We start from the raw sequence: 20,447 nt of genomic DNA on the forward strand, positions 1-20,447 counted from the left end.
GAAGAGAGAGGGAAGAGAGAAGAGAGAAACTAGTAAGGGCAACCATGCTGGGCAAGCACTGGGACACTACAGGGTAGAACTGGGGTACTGGGGTACCTCATATCTTCCTGAGGCACATATTTTTAAGTATGAAAGAAAAATGAGCAGTAGACACACAGAGGAAGACCTGGTTTTGGGGTGGGGCAGGATTTCTGATACCTGCTGTAGATGTTTTGGGACCATCTCTGCCTCCTCCTCTGAATAATGAGGATTTAAAAGATCAATTCTAAAGTTGCAAAGAGGATTTACATTAGGACACAGATGCAAAGGCATGTGGGAGGCTGCCAAGACTGGGCCAGCAAGTTGCTTACCAGTGGTCACTGCTGAAGGGGGGCGGGATAGGTAAGGCTTCACCTTGCTGGGAAAGAAAGTAGAAAGGGCCTGTTGGCTTTAGAGACTGACAGGTCCTGTGTAGCTCTGCTATTTATAACCTGATGCTACCTCAAGCAAACAACCACCCCCAAAGTACTAGTTTTCTCATTGGTAAAATCAATTAGGACAAAAATTACTACATCTGCCACCTGAGCAAGAATGCCTAAAGAATATTCTTGGTGGGGCTGGAGAGATGGCTCAGAGGTTAAGAGCATTGCCTGCTCTTCCAAAGGTCCTGAGTTCAATTCCCAGCAACCACATGGTGGCTCACAACCATCTGTAATGGGGTCTGGTGCCCTCTTCTGGCCTGCAGACATACACACAGACAGAATATTGTATACATAATAAATAAATAAATATTAAAAAAATATTCTTGGTATATAGCAGGTGTTGCTAATGTTCAGCTCCTCCCTTCTGTTTTTCTTTTTGCATGAAGAAGGCCGAAAGATTTATTATCTATCTATTCACCCATGCATAGATTAACTATCCGTCTGACTTATTCATCTAACTCATTCACCCATCTATCCACTCACCCGACTACTTACCCATCCATCCCATCCATCCACCCATCCATCCACCCACCCATCCATCCATCCATCCATCCCCTCTCTACTTTGTGTTAAGCATCATGTTGGTCTTTGCAATTGCACTGAATGAAACATCCTGTCCAAGCAGAAAGGCCTTTATATTGTGCTGGAAGACAGTCCCTGAGGAGGACACAGATCTAATAGTAACCCTAACACCGCTATCCTTTATCGTAAGTCCCTACTGGCAGATCTCATGGAATCCTTAGCCTCATTTAGACTGGATGAACTGTAAACTTTTACTTCTGTGCATCAGTGGTGTAGTATATGTAAACATGAGTACGAATACGTGCAGATGTATGCGCACATGGGGAAGCCAGAGGACGACATCGGGCATCCTGCTTTATCACTCTATATCTGCCTAAGTAAGACAGAATCTCCCTCTGAGCCTAGAGCTAGGCTGGCAGCCAGGAAACCCGAGTAAGCCTCCTTTCTCTGTGTTCCCCAAGCTCTGGGGTCACAGGTGTGAAGGGGACATACTGAGCTTTTTCTGTGGGTGCTCAAACCAAGCGGTCAATGCCATTTGCTGTGGACTCTAAGCTGCTTTTTTTCTGGCCAGAGGAAAGTATTTTTTTCCACCCATGCTGTTCCCATCCACGTGCCCCTGAACTCACAGACTGGCTTGTCTTCTACGGGCAATCTCTGACCGAGCCAGTTCTGTATGCGATAATTAATTCATTAAAGATCTCTAGGAAGCCCAGACGGGGAGGCCAGGAGAGTGGACAGGAAACCTTATCCCTTTTCCTGCCATGGCAGATTATTCCCTTCTGCCAGGGAACACACTAGAGGTGGCCTTCCACAGAACCTGGAGATGTTCTGTCATGAGGTTGGCATCTACCCAGAGATTTGCCTCTCCAGGGGCAGGGCTGCAACCAGTGGGGGTAAAGTCCAGAGGCGCCAGCTCTGAGCGACTATTGCCCAAGTAGACCCAGGTCTCTGAGGGACTCTATAAAAAGAAGGTCACTGAGAGGGCCTGGCCAAGAAAGCCATACTGTGGAGGGTGAGGCAAGACTTGCAATGAAGCAGTGGAATTCCTCAGAGCTGAATAAGGCAAGGGCATGAGATGGGGGTAAAACAGAGGCCAGCCGAGAACAGTAAAAGCTTCAGTTAGAGCCTCCTATAAGAGCTTCTAGAGTAAGCTCTTTGGGGTCTGAGCCCTTGAATATTTTTACAGATGTGTACACAAACCAAGCTTGGACCCTTCTGTACAATGGGGTATTCACCCCCTTCCCACCACCCACTTGACCTCTGCCAGTTAATTCTACTTATACTGAGCTGTACTGGCATCCTCCACGTACCAAGTTGAATTTCATCTCCAGCCTTCACTGCGCCAGAGGTCTTGGCTCTATTCATTTAAGCCATGTGTGAGAAGTCCTCTGTTTTGGTAGTTCCTAAGGTTGACTTTTTCATCATTGTCAAAAAGCAGGTTCCTGGCTCCATTCTGGACATCTGGAGTCCACTGTGGTACGTGACAGTTTCTCTTGGCCCCGATCTGTAGCCACCAAGTTCTTGCTTAGTAGTGGCTCCTCTTTTTGTATTTGCCTGTGTCTCGACAGAACCAAGCATCCTATACAGAGTCTTTGCGGCTTTGTCCCAAAGTGTCCCCCAAGAAATAAGGAGTGTACTAAGCTGGGTTTAATTTCCCCCAAGAATTTGTCTTCAAGGACCAGGACAAAGAAGAGTTGTCTCTGGAGGGACTTCACAGGCTAACTGCCTAGAACTCCAATCATTGTACATCCTTTTCCTTCTAAGAACTTCTCTGCGTATGTCCCAATAAAGCCTCGTTTTGCTTATGTGGAACCTGACCTGACACAGCTGGTTTAGGGTGGTAGCTGGAAACCATCATTCTAATGGGAACACTCATCTGGAGATATAACCTTCACCATCCACGTGGCTGCAGATCTAAGGAAACGGGCTCAGAGAGGGACATGTCCTTTACCTGTGAGATCTCACAGCTTAGCCAAGCTCTTTAGAGAGACGGCAAAAGGAAAGAGATTTGGGAAGAAAAATTCTCCATATTCCCTTCTGTTCACAGATATTTTCCTGGGATTTTCTAGCAGGGTTCCAAGGGTGAAGTTCTCCAGAGCAGGGCATGGGTAACACACTTTCTGTTTCCCCTTCCTCCCTCTCTGCTTGCAGGAGCTGGCTAGGAAGCTGCAGGGACATCAGCCCTTGGATTGGACAGCCTGAAGACCTCACGGAGAAGGGTCAGCACTTGAAAAATTCCTCAAGTCAAAGGGCTAGGGGCTTGGGTGCCACACAAGGCCCTCACTGTGTGCGCACATTGTTTCCCTGATAAAAGGGGCCGGGCCTGGGAAAACTGAGCTGTCTCCAGGCAACGGAGCTGGTGGATGGGGAATGTCCAGGCCCCTCCCCTCCCCCTGGACACTAGGGCAGGGAGAGAGACAGGGAGGGAGGGGCAGAGGTGCAGGACCAATGTCCAGCACAGAAGCCTACCAGGTGGGGTCAGGTGGAATACTGGAGTTAGTAGGTAAAGCAAGTAGCGGGTGATACCCCTTTTATTAGGCTCCCTCTTCCCATTTCACCGCGAGTCCCTCACAGTTCTCCACATCAAGCAGTTGCCTTGTGGGATGGAGACCCTTGTTCCCGCAATAGGCATGAGATGTTCCCACAGATAGAGGGTCTCAGCAGGGAATTGTGCATCTCTCCTTTAAGCCTCTTCCCTTACTTCAGGGCTGGCCCGATTGGCTCTCTCCGCATCTTAGAGAGTGACTGCTGGTTTGCCAGGGCCTAGACACCCCTCCTCCAGGGCTTCTGGATGCTGGCCCTCCAGCACAGCCAGCTGAACTGAAAAGCATGCCAAGCGGCTTCCTTCCCTCTGGCTCCCAGGGCTATTATATTCACAAGCAATTAGTAACTGCAATTAATTGTTAATAACAGTTACCATCCCGGGGACTATTATATCAGGCTGAGCCATGTACCAACTCCACCCATGCCATTATCTTTAACCTTCATAATTAACCTTCCTGAAAGTTAGCCCAAAATTCTGCCTTATAGGGGAGGGATGTGAGGTTGGGAGGTTGGACTTGACTAAGATCTCCTATGGGAGAGGGAAAGTAGGGGCCAGATCCCACAGTATCTAGGAATTTGGCTGGAGTCCATCTTCTGCGCTTATCTCCCTTCCTGATGCCAATGACAGAGAACGCTGTGCTCCGAGAATAGGGCCAGTCAGGAGACCTGGTTTAGCTCCCCAACCAGAAAGCAAGACACCTCAGAGGACGGTCTCTTGCTCATCACACATCTGTAAAGCTAGGCTGTATCACGTGTTTTCTTCTTTCCCGAGAGAAACTGGATACTCAATAAAATCTGAATTTCAGATGGACAGCAAATACATTTTTCATGATTCACAGTATATACTCAGGTTGGGTCATTAAAGTGTTAACTTGACAACCTGTGTTTTTATTTACTCAATCTGACAAACCCTACTTAAGTGGTAATCTTGATTGCCAATTTGACAGGCTTTAGAATCACCATGGAAACACACCACTGAATGGTACCATCCTGTGAGCTGGATTCTCAGCTGGACTAAGAAGGAGAAAGCCAGCTGAACACCATCATTCATCTCTGCCTGCTTCCTGACACCTGATACAATGTGACTATCAGCCTTACTCACCTGTGGTCATACTTTTCCACGGTGATGAACCATCACCCTTAAAGTCTCAACCCACAAAATCACCTCCTCCCTCAAGCTGCTTCTGGTCAGGTATCTGGTCACACAAAGGAGAAAAGCCACTAACACACCTTCCCCGACGCCTGCCCACAGGTGGCAAAGATAGAAGCAGAAGATCCTGACTACCATGGCACCAATTAGGCCGACTGCAAATCCTCGGAGAGACAGTCCAAGGTGTCTGGCTGTCCTTGTTCCTCGGGCCAAGCAGCCAGGAGCCATCTGACATCTCAATAGAATGCTGGAGCCTTTCTTTTTTACCACCCAGGGATGGCAGCAGGAACCTTGGGAGTAGCAAGAAAGTGTCGGGAGCCTTCCTGAATTCCACAGCACCAAATGTCTTCCGAGAGAACCTTCCCAAGACACCACAAGCTCTAATCTTCCTATGGCAGAAACAGAAGCTATTTGGTGCCTAAAGGTGGAACTCATATTGGAAGCAGAATACTGAGACTCAGCTGGAGAAATAGCACATGCTGCAAAATTCATGTGAAAGAGATGAGAAGGAGCTTCTTCATCATGTCCCCTCGAGGTCAGTGAGGTAGGGAAAGGGATGGTGTTAACACCCACTTTACACACAAAGAAACTGAGGCTCACAAGCAAGCTGGCAGAGACACAGAGAGGATGACGGTCAAGCGTGGGTCTTAATTCTCAGCTGCTACCTATCAGACCCAAATTCTCTAGAATTTATTCAATTTTCCATTTAATTCCCATAGAAAATAATGTCTGGCATGTGTTCCTGGAGGTGACAACCTTAATATCAAAGGGAAAAGAATGGTAGAGCCCCTGCCTGAGCTCCCTTGGTACTTTAAAGAGAGGAAAAAATATTCTGTGTGTCCAAGTGCAATTTCTCCACAAGGTTCACTTTGCCAGTCTGTGACCATGAGTGTCTGGATGTCTTCAAGGACTCCCGTTCCTCCTGGCACCTTAACACTCTGTCTGTCTGGGTGAGGGCGCCCGGCTGGGGCAGGGCACTTCCCTCCAGGGTGAGGCCACAAGGCTTCTGTGCTCGGCCAATGAGGTGTGAATAGGGTTCTGCCACCATTCTCTCAGCTGGGCTGTCTGAGGCTGGATACGTGTGTGTGCAGAGGAGGAGCAGGCAGGGTCAGACCCTGCGCACATGCGGCACAGGAGGTCCTGGGCTTCAGGTGCAGCTGGGAGAACAGCAAGAACATGGTGACACCCAGGCTTGTCCTCAAATGCCCTAGCAGGATCCCAAGATGCCAGGAACACCTCTTTGGTTTGGGGCACTGAGCCTCAAGCTTTCTTCCTTATAAAACAAGAATAGTATTAGTACCCACACAGCAATTAGGAAGACTAAATTAGAGAATGGGTAAAAACCACCTAGCACAATGCCTAGTGACGGGGAGTGCATGAGATTGTCAGTGTTCGTCTGAATTGACAGAAATGACTCATCTAAAGTCACCCGAGAGATGGGCCTCTGGGTATGTCGGTAGGGAGTATCGAAATTATGTTAATTGATGTGAGCAGACCCATCTTAATTGTGGGAGGGACCATTCCCCGGGGCAGAGGACCCCTAGACTGTTTCATATGGAGAGAACAAACTGGGTGGCAAAATGCTCTCTCTCTAACTATGGGTTCTATATAACCATGTTCCTCAAGTTCCTGCCCCTGAGATCCCCCTTGGTGAGGGACTCAGCCTGGAACTCAGAGCCGTAATAAACCAGTTCTTTCTTAAGTTGTTTTTGTTAGAGATATTAGTCCATCTATAAATGTTGTTCATGTAACAATGGGGACAGGATCTGGTCCTCTGAGAGTCCCCAGTAGATCTTTACGCATCTTTACCCTTCTGTTTCATCCACACTGCCGGCATCTCCATTATGCCGAACATAAAAGGCTTGGGTGGGAAGGCAGCTCCTGTTCCCCTCTCAGCCCAGCCTCTTGTTTGGACTCCTCAAGCAGGTGTATAGATCTTCTGCAGCTTCCTCACCTGGAAAACAGCCCCTGGTAGGTCTACTGGGAAGTGCCGGTGAGCAATGCTATGTACTGATAGTGCCTATAACTTCTTCGGGGTAACCACTACTGCCTGGTTTCTATGGCAAACTAGTGTGGCTACTGGGATTAAAGGTATGTGTCACCACTGCCTGGTCTGCAAGGCTGACCAGCGGGCTGTTTTATCCTCTGATCTTCAGGCAAGTTTTATTTATTAAAATATAAATGAAATATCGCCACACCTGTCACTAAACCATGCCTCCAGTAGTGTTGCCAGAGGTTCTCCAGTGACCCTTGCCCTGGCTAGGTTCACCTCTACAAGCTGCACCTCAAAGTGTTCAGCCATGAATCCTTGCAGCAAAGGTGGCTTTGTGATCTGAATTTCTTTTCGGAAAATACAAAGCACCAAGCAAAAGCCTGCGGTGGAAAAGAGCATGGGCTCAAAGGGACAGCATCTACCTACTGGTTCTCTCCAGGGACAGGCTGCCAAACTGTCTTCTAAATATTTGTGTTTACACCTGTAGACTAATGCTGGTTCTCAGCCCTGCGCAGAAAAGCTCCATTTTTGCAGAAGACGCCACTTAACGCAAAGATTAATATCTTGTCTAAGTGATTGATGAGCATTCATCCCTAATTGGGGCATCTATATCATTCCCACATCAAGGCCTGGGAGTGTCCCAGAGGGAAGGGCAGATAGAACTGAAGACTAGGAGGGTAGGGGGAGTGTCATGAAACATTGCCATCCAGACACGACATTACTGTAACCATGAACACACAGCAGCTATGGAGACTTGTGTAATATTGGACCCTGCCACATTCCATCGTAGAGAGACGAGGTACCCATAAGACCCCGCTCTTTCCTGAGGGGTTGATGACTGCTAATGGTTGCCATAAGGGGTCGTGTCATTTTCTCCTAGGTGGGAAGAAAATTAAGAAAAAAATACAATAAAAGAAAGGCAAGGTCCCTTCTGCACTGTTCTAGGCAGTTCTCAGGTGGAACTGAGGGAGCCCGCGGGTTGAAATAACCTGCCAGCTGCGCTCCCAGAAAAGGCATGGGTTCCCGCAACACCCTCTGCTTGCAAGGAAACCTCATGAGCTAGATTGGCCCTGGCCCAGGAAAGGGAAGACAGCTTAAGAGGGCTCAGCCTGAGAAGGGTCAACAATGGGACAGCAGCGTGTCTGTGGGGATGGGGGTGGGTCACTCTCGGCCCAGACAGTAAGTGCCCACCTCATTATCATCTCAAAAGGGAAGGAAGGAGCTGTGGGAGCTAGCTTCTTCTCTTTTCACAACCTCCTCCCCCGCTAGAGATCTTCACACAAAGGAGGAGGAGCTGGGAAGAAGCTGGACCTGGAGGCTAACGGCCAGGATACGCGGAACTATGGGACTAGCCCGCCACCTGGTGGCCATTCTTGGTAGTTGCGGCCAGGCATTTTTGGAGAACTCTGTAGGCAGGATTGAGAATCTTCTGGTGTCTGGAAACAGTTTCCCTACGTAGCCAGGGCTGGCCTTGAACTCACAATCCTCCTAACCTCAGCGTCCTGAGTGCACGGATTTCAGGAGTGCACCACCACAACCAGCAAGACCCATTTTAGGCACCCAGTGAACATCAGTTTGAAGATGACTGAGTAATCCTGGGTGGTTAGAAAGATTCAAGAAAGGAGTTCAAAGGAGAAGCTGATGGGTCTGTGGTGGGAAGTTTCTCAGTCACAAATATTCAATGACCGTGGAGCCAACTTCCAGGAGAGCCCACAAACACCAGTTTCTTTTCCCCACCAAAGGGCATGAAGGACGCCAGAAACCAAACGCTGTTGTTCCAATTAAAGGGTGGAGAGACTACTTAGGCCAAAAGTGTATCTCCAGCTCCCACCCACAAGGGGGCAGCACCTAAGATTTATACACTCCTCATTCCTGTAGATTAAGGAGACTGATGACCAAAGACAAAATGTAAACGCTACTTGGATGGGTCCCTGCCTTCTTCACTGTGCTTTGCCACAATACCACATGTTCTATGGGTAGACATAGAGCAGTAAATCCGAGGCAATCACCCGCAGACTAATCAAGAAGGCATGACCAACAGGAAACGGGCACAGGGGGATAAACCCTGCCCTTTCTGCACAATGCTGGGGATAAAGACACAAGCCAAGAATGCTTGGAAGGTACTGCTGTCATCGTCGGTGTCATGCAAGAGAGGGCCAAAGCCCTCTATAATAGCAAGCATATATATTTAAATGGCATCGCTGGGTACTTTCATATTAACTTAGGCATTACCGACTTCCATAAAGCCCCTTTATAACGTAGGTACTGCATTAGGCACAAGTTACAAGAGCCACACAGCTGTAAGAGGGCTTGGGGGACAGGACAGGAACTCTGCCTAGCTGTTACCACACCACGGCACAGGATCTCCATTATTAAACTCCATTTTCAGACAGGAAGCAACTTTCTTAGGTAAGACAGCCAGTGTAGAATAAGGCCAGATGTCTGGTTAGGGGCCGTGGAGATGGCTCAGCGGATATACTGTTTGACTTGTAAGCAGGGGGACTGGAGTTCAGATCCCTGAATCCATGTACAAGCCTGGCAGGCTGGTGGCAACCGGTAATCCCAGTCCTTAGAAGGCAGAGACAGAGAATCCCGGGTGGCAGGGATGGGGGATAGGATAAGGGGAGGTAAGCTGGTTAGCTCATCCAGCAAGGGTCAGTAAGCTCCTGATTGATTGAGAGATCCTGCCTCTAAACAAAGTGTCCAGGAAGACACGTGATGTCAACTCCAGGCCTCTACACAGAGCGTATTCGTTAATACACAAACACGTACCCACACACTTGAGGACACACATACACACAAGCACACACACAATACAGATAGACTTATATTTAAAAAGTTGGATTAAATAGCAACTTGAGAACTTTGCTTCTTCAGAAAGGTCATATGGTTCCCGTGCTGTTTCTAGAACACTTGCAGCACCCATATCAACCACTTTAAAATGTTTAAAGCATATACATAGAACTTGCCAGACCTGGGGTCTCTGTTTATTTCAGAGCTGTTAAATGTGGGGTTTGCAGATGGAGCTCTGTTCATATACGGTCCCTAGAGAAAAAGGCACACAGCTTCTCTTCGATGAACCCCTCCCTCTCCCAGCTAGCCTCAGAAACCATATAAGCCTTTTATAGCACTTGATTTTCTATTCTGTCCTCCCGAGAGGTGAGACAGCCCCATGCAGGCTCCATCCCTGAAGCTGCTTACCAGTCTGTGTGGGCATCATCGATCACCAACAAGATCCTGGGTCTCTGAACCACGGGTGTGACAGGAGTTGGTGGTTCCATTAACCCCGAGGGGGTCTGTGGGGTCTGTTTCATGGCACTGGAGAAGGAGCTGAACAGGCTGGATCCTGGAGAAGAGAAGGAGCCAGCCAGGGGCTGGGGGTGCCTCCTTTCAGTGGCCGGGGATGCTGGGGAGCTACTGGAGCTTTCTGGGCGCTGCAGGTCCGGCATGTAGCCATTGGGCAGGTTGGCCACAAAGCTGCTGTCGGATAGACGCCTCCGGAGGAAGTTCATGGCTGCGATAGATGGGAAACCTCCGTCCACACAGAGGAACTAGGTGAGGCTCAAAGTGCAAGGAGCCAGCAACAGGGAGCAGGAGGTGTGGGGTCAGAGGAGCCCAGGGCTTCTACACACCAGAAGTGGGCTTCCCAGAATTCTGTTTACCTGTTGGAAACAATCCAGTAATCACATTAGTGGAACCAAATGCCTCCCCTTTAAAAGCAAACAGATAAAGAACATTTCTATGTTCCCAGCCCACTGCTGGTGGCTTTGCAAACTGGGACACACTTTTAGAGACTATTTGGCAATATGCCTTAAAAGCATACAACTTCCAATTTCAGGAATTCTACACTAAGAAAAATAATCTCAGTAACAGGTAAAACCCTCATGCATACATAGACATACCACAGCCTTACCAACACTTTAAAATACTGAGAAGCTACTCAGCATTCAGTCACAGGACGACATAGCCACTCAGTGGACTGTTTGTCCATTCAAAGAGGGTTCAGATGGAGCATCTTTAGTAACAATACTAAGTTTTGTATTGTAAACTTAAACACATCAGGCCTGAGCTTGCTAGCCCATGCCAGCAACATTCACAGCTACAATGGAGGCAGAGACAGGTAGATCAATAGTTCAAGGCCTGCTTGAGCTATAGTGAGTCCAAAGCCAGCTTGAATAACTTAGTAAAAGCCTCTCTCAGAATTAAATGACAAATAAATATATAAAAATGTTTAAATGGCTGGGGCTATAGTTCAGTGGAGAGGAGCCGAGCATGCAGGAAACTCTGAGTTGCATCCCAGCAACTGAAAACGAAATAATCATAATACAAAATTACATGTATAGAATAACTACAGCTACATAAGAGTATCACAATTTGGAAATTATAAATAAGTCACAGCAGTGAATATATTTTGGTGACATATGTTATTTGACCTTTTTCTATTTATGTCTTCCAAATGTTCTTGAATGTATAATGTTGAAGATTGAGATGCCCCCCCCCCATTAAGTTCATGTGTTGAAGATCTGCTCTCCAATGAGAAGAGATCTGGAGATGAGGCCTTTGGGGGGTGACTGGAATTGGGTAGGAGATGAGGCCTTTGGGGGGTGACTGGAATTGGGTAAGTGTTAATGATGGAGCCACGGAATGGGAGTAGAACTCTTTTTATGAGGGACACCCTCTGCGCCTAGTAAGAACACAAATAAAGGCGGTCATCTGCAAGCTGGGAGGTGGCCCTCACCAGACCCCACCATGCTACATCCTGCTGTCAGATGTCCGGATTGTGAGAAAATTAATTCCTGCTGTTTAAGTCATATGGTCTGTGGCGTTTTGTTGTGGTAACTGAAACAGACTATGCACGCACGCGCGCACACACACACACACACACACACACGTACACACACAAGTTTCTGGAAATCATTTATTTCATTTTCTTACTTTTGGATTTGGTGTGCAAGTGTGTATTTGTGTGTGTGTCTGTGTGTGTGTGTGTGTGTGTGTGTGTGTGTGTGTGTGTGTGTACATGCACTCCGTGGGAGCCAGAGAACAATGTGCAGACAGGTATGCGTTCTCTCCTTCCACTCTGGGACTGGAGACTGAACTCATGTGCCTTTACTGTCTGAGCCTGAGTCATCTCACCAACCCAAGAATAATTTTTAAAACTTCAATGTTCATTTGAGATTGAGAATAAGGGCTACTTAAGCCACAAAACTGAACTATATGTTTCTGTCATATTTTTACATGTTATTATTGTAAATTTTGCTTTAAGGAAAACTTGAAGTCTTTACAGTCCAATTCTTTGTTAAATAATAAGGTGGGGGTGGTGTTGGCTTGCTTCTGCCACCGCAGAAAGTTCCCCTGGGCCCCTTTCTGGTCAAGCCACACCTCCTCAAGGCACTAGTGTGCACTGTTGTGCCTGGATTTTTACCTGGGAGCTAGAGACCCCAATTCTGCTCTTCACATTTCCATGGGAAGAACCTTACTGATGACGCCACCTCTGTAGCCCTGAGACTAACTTTATGTCTCAGCCCCATCTCAGTGATGTTCTGTTGCACTTGACAAAAACATATATTTAAAAATACTTCCCATTGTTTTGTGTCAGGTTCCTCAGAGAGGCCTCTCTCCCCGTAGTGTCTTAAGTCGGGTCTATTAAAGAATGCCACCCCAATCAACAACTGTCAGCTAGAATGAGAAACAGAATTGGTCTGAGGGAGAAGTGGGTACGTGGTACAGTTTCAGCAAAGCCTTGGCTGATCCTCTTGAGAGAACCTGAAACATCTCCTGAGTCCCCACACTCTTCCCTCTGTTTGTACGCTGCTCATTAAACCATTACACCCACAGCTCTCTGCCTTAGCTGGAGCTGCTCTGGGCCAAGCTTTCTGTTTTACCTGGGCAGATGTGGGTGGCTACTTCCCCTTAAGGCAGGGACTCACTTCTATAGCGTATCTACTTTTTGTTTCTTTCTAGCAACATCAAGCATTTTCTTTGAAACATTTGTGCAAAGTTCAATGTGAAGAGGCTAACCCTAACAAGCTACTGGTCACTCCTGAAATTCAACTGCCTTTTTTTTTTTTAAATTACTGGATGAAAAGTTTGTCAAATACTTCAGTTGAAGAGACCGTGCAGTTTATTTAACAATCTCTTTTGGGGGAACCCTGGTCTACCTTACACTGGTAGGAATTCAACCATTACCACCAAACTTGCCTCCTCTCAACTTTTCTGTCTGCTGGAAAGCCCTCTTTCCTTTTTATTCTGAGGTAGAGCCTCACTATGTAACCCAGCCTGAGCTTGAGCTCTCAAACACCCACCCTCAGCTTCCCAAGTAACCGAGTTTACACGAGTGTCCCTCCAGGCATGCTTCCTTATAAACTTCTGATCAACCCCAACTGCAGGGGTTCTCTTAACCCTTATTACTACAGCCCCAGGAAGATATAGATCTGTCAAAGACAAGCTGGTAAAAGATGAAACTATGATGAATCTATGGCTTGAAATCTGTGCTGATAAAGAACTTGGAGTGGCCTTGTGAAGAGTAAGGTGTCTTTAAATAGAATAGCTGGGAAGTCCTATATGAAGAAGTGACTTTTTTCATAACAGTATTTTTCCGGCAGATGATGTCATTTTTTGATACATATTTTCACTGTGGGTTGATCAAATTAGGTAAACAAACAAAACTCTCCAGGTACTTAGAATTTTGGTGTGGTGAAAGCATTTAAAATCCCCTTTGGCAGTTTGAAAATATGAGATATGTTCTTTACTATTTAACATCTGTAGTCCTTACAATGGGCAGCTGAAGCTCATTCTTCCCAGTTTCAACTCTGATCAACATCACCCAGTCTTCATCCACATCTTTCCTCTACTTCTCAGAGCCATGGCTGGATGCTTTGAACTCTTAGATGCCCCACTTGAGGCCATAGAGTCTGTGTTCTTCTGCACCCTGCTTACTTGCCTTAATATAGCATCCTCCAGGTCCATCCCTACTGAAAGAAACAGGAGTTCCCTCTTTTTAATGACCTAATAGTATTTCATTATCACCAACACCACACCCTCTGACAATGAAAGCAGGTTGATATCATACCTTGCTCTTTGTTCATAATGCTGAAATGAACACAGGAGAGTCACTAGCTCTTTGCCAAGGTGCTTTCAGTTTCTTTGGCTATGCACCCAGAAGTGAGACTGCTGAACCAAACGGTAACTCTATTTCTTGTTTCCTGAGGAGCCCCAACACTGTTTTCCATTGATGACTACATGAATTATTCTCATTCACAGTATACAAGTCTCCTTTTTCCATGCATTTAATTTTTAAAATTATATTTATGCATGCACATGTCACAACGTATGTGTAGGGGCTAGAGGACAACTTGCAGAAGTCAGTTCTTGTCCTCTACCGTGTGGGTCCCAGGTATTTAACTCAAGCCATCAAACTTAGCGCCTTTACCCACTGAGCAATGTTGCTGGCCTCAGCACTCTTTTATATTGCTTATAATGAACATTCTATCACATGTGAGGTGTCTCATTGCACCGATTTGCATACCCCAGATGATGAGAATTGGTCTTTGGTCATCTTGGGTCTTCTTTTAAGAAATGTATATTCAGGTACTTTTTTATATTTTTAGAATAGGTTATTTGTTTTCTTGCTGTTGAATTGAGATCTTATACATTTTTGGATGCTAGCCTCTTGACAGATAGATGTTTATAAATTCTTAGAAACCTTGACTGTAAATGCCCAGCTTTATTCCTGGGCTCTCTGCCCTATTCCAGATCAATCTCCATTGCTGCTACACTTTATGAACATTTACTTTTTTCCATTTTATGCATATGAGTGTCTTGCTTGCATATATGTACCACAGGTGCCTGGTGCTCACAGAGGTCAGAAGAAGGCAGCAGATCCTAGTAACTGTAGCTACAGTTGGTAGTGAGCTATCATGTGGATGCTAGGAATTGAATCCAGGTTCTCTGCAAGAGTAGCCAATATTCTTGACCTCTGTGCCATCTGTTGGGAACTATGTCATACCCTTTTAATTATTTGTGCTTTGTAATAGATTTTGGAGTCAGGTAGAAGACAATGCCTTCTGCTTTCTTTTTGCTCAAGATTTCTCTGTGTATTTAAGATCTTTTGTGGCTGGATAACACTTCTATTTTGGTCAGAGGTGACACTGGAATTTTGATAGGGGTTGTATTGAATTTAGACTGTTTTTGGTGGCATGGGCATTTGATCAATATTGACACTTCCAGTCCATGAACATAGGGGACCTTATCATCTATTTGGGTCATATTATTTCCATTAATATTTTCCTAGTTTTGTCACCCATATTTTTCACCTCCTTGGTTAAATTTATTGTTATATATTTTTGATGCTATTGTCAAATAATTTTATGTCATGAAGAAATTCTGCTAGTTCTGTGTGTTTTGCATCTTCATTGTGGCTTCATTGCATTTTAGAATCAGTTCCTTTGGGGCGTGTGAAATTCTTAAAAGTTTTCTATAAAGGAGATTGTGTCACCATAAAAACAGAGACAATTCCCTTGGTATGGTCATGAGTCTTTAAGATGAAGAATGAGGAGACATGTATGTGCAAACTCCCTATGGTAGGAAAGGCATTGGTACATCTGAAAAAGAGAAGGCCCACTCTGCTTGGGGAAAATACAAGTTCACAAGAAACTATTTCGAAGACCAGAGACAGATTAGATACCCGATCAAAAAAAGGCCATATTGAAAATAATTCTGGCTTTGGTACACCGATGATAGAACTCTACAGGAAGGTTACAGAGAGGCGGGTCCTAGGGAATCTTCTCGGCTGTGAGACACAGACTGTGGAGGATTTAAGTGACTGCTCTTCCTTAATCAGGGTTTCAATTTTCCGTGCTTCTAGCCACACAACGTTAGCCACGGCCCAAAGATTTTACATTTGAAAGCTCCAGAAACATACTATTCATGTGTTCTAAACTGCACATCGTTCAATGTGGTGTGGAAAAATCTCATACTGCCCTCTTCTACCCCACTGCCCAGTGTACGCACACTGTGTAATGCTACCTCCCATCGGCCGCTTAGACGCCATCTTTTTCACCAGAATTCGATGATCACAATATAGCAACTCTTGTGTTTAAACGACAGGTATTTTTATTTAATGGCTGCCAAGTGCAAAAGCAGTGACATTGTCACATACTGGCCACTAGAGGGCGGGAGTGGCCACATCAGATTAGAAAAAAAAAATCTTAAAACCTTTTCTCTGACAGCCTTGCAAGCTTAACTTCTCAGATGCTGAGGTGGGAAAGGGGAGTAGTAAGAAGGATGAAAACAGGTTGGCTCGGCTGTAGAGCCTGAAGAGGGATGATCACAGGGGCAGAAGCTTTGCCTCAAAGTGGCAGGAGCTTTGTGGAGTAAGGAGAGTCATCCCACAGTCCAGGGAAGAGAGCAGGTATCTCTGTGCAGATGTGTCAGAGAAACTTGGGTTCATTTCCTTGCTCACTCTCAGGTGGGTGTATGCTCCTGGGTTCCCACCTAGGCTCCATCCACTCTTAGGCCAGAAACCTCACATTTTTGGCTTCTCCTTTTCCAGTATAGGTTTCAGATGCTCATTCCTTTTGTCTGGTCAATCCTCCTATTTGGTCTGCAAGATCCAACAAACTGACTCCAATGGCGGCTCTTACCCAGAACACATTAGTTAAAGAAAACACAGTCCCAACACTCTGGTGTTAGACACAGGCAGACAGAATCAGTTAGCTGTTGGGTTCTGCTACTCCCTGCCCACAGTGCCTCAGAAAATTAACTCATCTCCCCGTGCTTCGATTTCTTTGTTTGCAGAATTCGGATGTTAGTGCCTACCTCATAGGGTTCTTATGAGAACTAAGTGACTAATTAAGATGTCTGAAACAGTGCCTGGAGTGAGCAACCAGAGTCCCCAGTGCACTAGGAGGTCCAACAGTGGTAGGGAGGGCAGTGGTGGGGCTGCAGTATTTACATGAGAGTGAGCTCACAGCTACTAATACCTAGGCCAGTGAGGCTACTGGTATCGAGCAGATCAAAATGGTGCCAAAGGGCTTGTGAAAATATTTGTCCTTTAAGTCAACACAGAGTAAAATGGACTTACTGGGTATCTAGTTCTATGAATTTCGACACATTCTTGTAACCACTGAAAATCAAAACAGGGTCCATCCATCATTCCCTATGAAACCTCTGTCCAATGCCCCTCCAAGGTCACTCACACAGAGCTCTGCCCGCTGACCCCTGAACTGCCTACACTGATGAGGAATATGCAAAGCTCCCCTAATTTCTTAATCAACAGGGAAAGACAATGAATCCCAGAATGGATCTTCCTGGGTGTGCTTCCTGAAAACTGGCTGTTCCCTCCACAGGAAGTCCCTCCAGATGCCTGCCCAGCCTCCTTTAGGTATTCCTAAATGCCACCCTCTAGAAGAGGATTCCCTTGGGATGCCTCCAGCAGTACAGCATCCACCACTTCTATTCTGCCGACAACTTATTCTGCTTACTGTCTGCTTTCTGCTTGCACGGACAGAATCCAAGTGCCTCAAGATCAGACACCACTGTGTGACCCGTGCCCTGGCATATTCTAAGCACTTAGGACAGTGCCGGCACATAGTAGGATAGCAGTAACCATTGAGTGAGTGAATCTATATAAAATTACACGGACAAAGTTCAGCTACCTCCATGGGTTTTCTGTGGAGACTAAGTGTGTTACTATACTAAAGAAAGCTCTCCAGGTTTCTGACACACACCTCAGCTAATCAAGCACCATGCTGCTGGAGGAGTAGCCATCTTCAGAGTTTAGTGGCCACCCCTCCCACTATGTGCAAACATACCCGGATTCATATCATGTCCCTCACTCCACCCACCCTCGGCTCCATGAGTGAACACTAAAAGGAATTGTTCTTTTTCTCCTGATTTCCCCCCCTTATGAGAAAGTCTCTGGTTAGAAAGTTTAAAAATTCCTAGGAGCAATATGGCCTGGACTTTACCAATATATTGATAAGTGTGGGTACAGTGTCTCAGGGGAGGTAGGAAACTCACAGACTGTTTTGGTTGAAGTTAAGAGACACTTAACCTTCTGGAGAAAAGGTCAAGTGCCAAGGGACCGGTTCCAGCGATACTAGCGGATGTCTTGGGACTTTGGAGCACAGAGCTAGACGTATCAGCATGAAGGTGCCTGCTGATGTTGAAGAGTTCAATCCCACAGGCCTTTCTCCTGAGAGTGGTGCAAATAGCACAATAAGAGCACTGTGGGTACCCAAAGATTTTAGCTTTGAAATGATAAATTGTAGCCTTCTGCACCCTCTTTCTCCTCTTGAGGAAGAGCAACCAAGGGTGCTGGGAAATTTTGTGAGGGGTCAGTCAAGTGAAATCTTTCATTTGTTGCTAATTACCCCCCCCCCCCCGCTTCTGAAATACATTCAAATACAGACATGCCCCCAAACAATCTCAAAACTCAGGACATGGAAGTAAACATTTACATTTAATAAATTGAGGCATTTGCTAAATCCTGTGACGATTACATGGCTAATATGACTGATCTATCTACAAAACAATCATAGGGTTTATCTACACAAAGAATCTGCAGAACCCTCTGGGCATCAACATCCAGGACTGGGGCCTATGCTTGAGGTTATTCAATCTTCATGCCAGTTTGCCTCTGATTTATCCAAACTTCATTATCTGAGGGTCATGACCCAAATCCCCATGGTGGGGAAAGCTTGGAAGCAGGAGTACAAGGGGGCTGGCCACACTGCATCCCAGTAAGGGAACAGAAAAGGATAGATGCTGGCGCCTCTCTCTTTCCCTTTTAACTCAGCCCACAAAAAGGTGCTGCCCACATTCAGGGTGAGCAGGCTACCCTCTTCTGTGAAACCTCTCTGGGAACGTCTTCATAGAATACCTTAAGGTGCAGATCTAAACCCAATTGAGTTGATAATTAAGACGAACCACGGTACTTTACAAAGGATCCACTGTGGGTTTGTCTACAAATCTGATTTGGGGAAACACTTTTCCAGACCACTGTCTGCTTGCTAGAGGCTATGGATCAGATGCCCAAGTGGCCAGCCCTAGAGGAGAGAAGAGAGTTGCTGGAGTTCCTTGTGACAAGTGACTGTTGAGAGCACTGCTATCTGGAAACTGAAGCTCCCTGACTCGGCTCATCATTGAAAGCATCACTTTCAAATCACTGTAAACAAAAACAGAAACAAAGCAACACAGGGATCTTTCACAAGCTGAGGACTATGATAGTTAATCTTGTCAATTCAATGGGCTTTATTGTCTTCTGGAAACAAGCCTCTGGGTATGTCTTCAAGAGATTGTCTAGATTGAGTTAACTGAGTGGAGACCCACCTTAACTGCAGGCAGCACTGTTCCCTGGGCTGTGAAAAGGAGCTGGGTACCAGACTCCATCTCTTGCTGCTTCCTGACTGTGGATGCTATGTGATCAGCCACCTGACACTTCCGCTACCACCTTTGCTGTGATGGACCATACACTCAAACTGTGAACCAGTATAAGCCCTTTGTTCCTTAAGCTGCCTTTTGCCGGGGTATTTATAACAACAAAAGAAACTAATAAGGGATGACTGTATAATAAGATCCTGATGATGGTGATGGTGCTTATGAATATGGTGATGTTGTTGGGGTTGGCTATTTATTGGGCTTGAGATCCTGGTTCTGTGGAAATGGTCCAAGAGATGGGGCTCTCCTTCCCAACAACCCAGACCAGAAGATGCTATCACCTCCATTTTTACTAATGTACAAATCAAGGACCAGAGATATTTTGGTCACTCAGCTTGCCAGACACTGACCTATTAGCTCAAGTCACCCATCCTCCACCTATGAGTCAGCTGAGATATCTACTCAGTGTTGGCCACTATTGGCAGAGCAATTTAAAAACACCTCTTCCAGCTCTGGCGGCCACAATCTTGAACATCTAGCAGCCTTCCTAATTATCGCATGAAGATTTAAGCCCTAGCAGGCTTGAGGCCGTGGTCCATGGGCATTCCACTATACCATGGTACCCTAGTCCCCTTGGAATCTGGCTTCTCAGGTGCTCAAGTTGGGCTTGACCACTTATGCAGAGGTGCTCCGAGACCCTGTCCTTGTGCTCCATTGCTCACACAGTGTTTTCACAACTGTTTCCCCTTCTCTAGCATGTCCTTCCCTATCACCATCACCATCATCAGGATCTTATTATACAGTCATCCCCTTGCACTTTCTTCAGAAATTTATTCTGTTCGTGCTCTCTGGGCTCACTGCCTCCTCTGGGAAGATTCTGGTGCTACTCACCAGTTACCAATTAGGTCTAAAGCTGCTTGCCATGATGCCTTCTGAATACACTCATCATTGTGGGTTTGAAGAAGAGGTCCTGAGCTTGGCTCTGAGCACTAAGGTACCAAGGCTGGTAGCACATGTGGCCTTGGTCTTGTTGAACTGGAAACAGCATCAGGTAGAGAGGAGCCAACGAGATGCCTGTACGGCCACAATTTGGAAATAAGGAAATAAGTAAACAAGTTAGCCTTCTTCTGAGAGACAAAGGGACCTCATGGCTTACAGTGTTCCTGAGAATACCAAAAATTGTGATGAGAAAATACCGGTTGCCTTGGAAATTTGCATGATGCTTCTGCCAGAGGAAATAACATATATAATGTGCTGCCTGTCGTCTATCTCAACATCCACAGAGAAATCCACAGAGAAGATATATCTATATATTTATATCTCTATCTATCTATCATCTGGAGAGAGAGAGAGAGAGAGAGAGAGAGAGAGAGAGAGAGAGAGAGAGAGAGAGAGA

General features: G+C 46.1%; 1 protein-coding gene across 3 annotated transcripts in view; it reads right to left on the bottom strand.

Annotated features, from left to right (window-relative positions):
• Syn3 (synapsin III) overlaps window positions 1–20,447 on the bottom strand; it is a 391,824-nt gene that overhangs the window by 347,892 nt on the left and 23,485 nt on the right. For all 3 annotated transcript variants that reach the window (XR_003377952.1, XM_026784484.1, XM_026784485.1), the window contains exon 2: window positions 9,872–10,332. Coding sequence is in view for 2 of the 3 variants with exons in the window: in XM_026784484.1 (XP_026640285.1) it covers window positions 9,872–10,182 (311 nt within the window). In the remaining variant the exon portion in view is untranslated. The remainder of the gene's footprint in view (window positions 1–9,871; window positions 10,333–20,447) is intronic.

This window comes from Microtus ochrogaster, chromosome 24 (genome assembly GCF_000317375.1).
Source record: "Microtus ochrogaster isolate Prairie Vole_2 chromosome 24, MicOch1.0, whole genome shotgun sequence".
Taxonomy (NCBI): Eukaryota; Metazoa; Chordata; class Mammalia; order Rodentia; family Cricetidae; genus Microtus; species Microtus ochrogaster.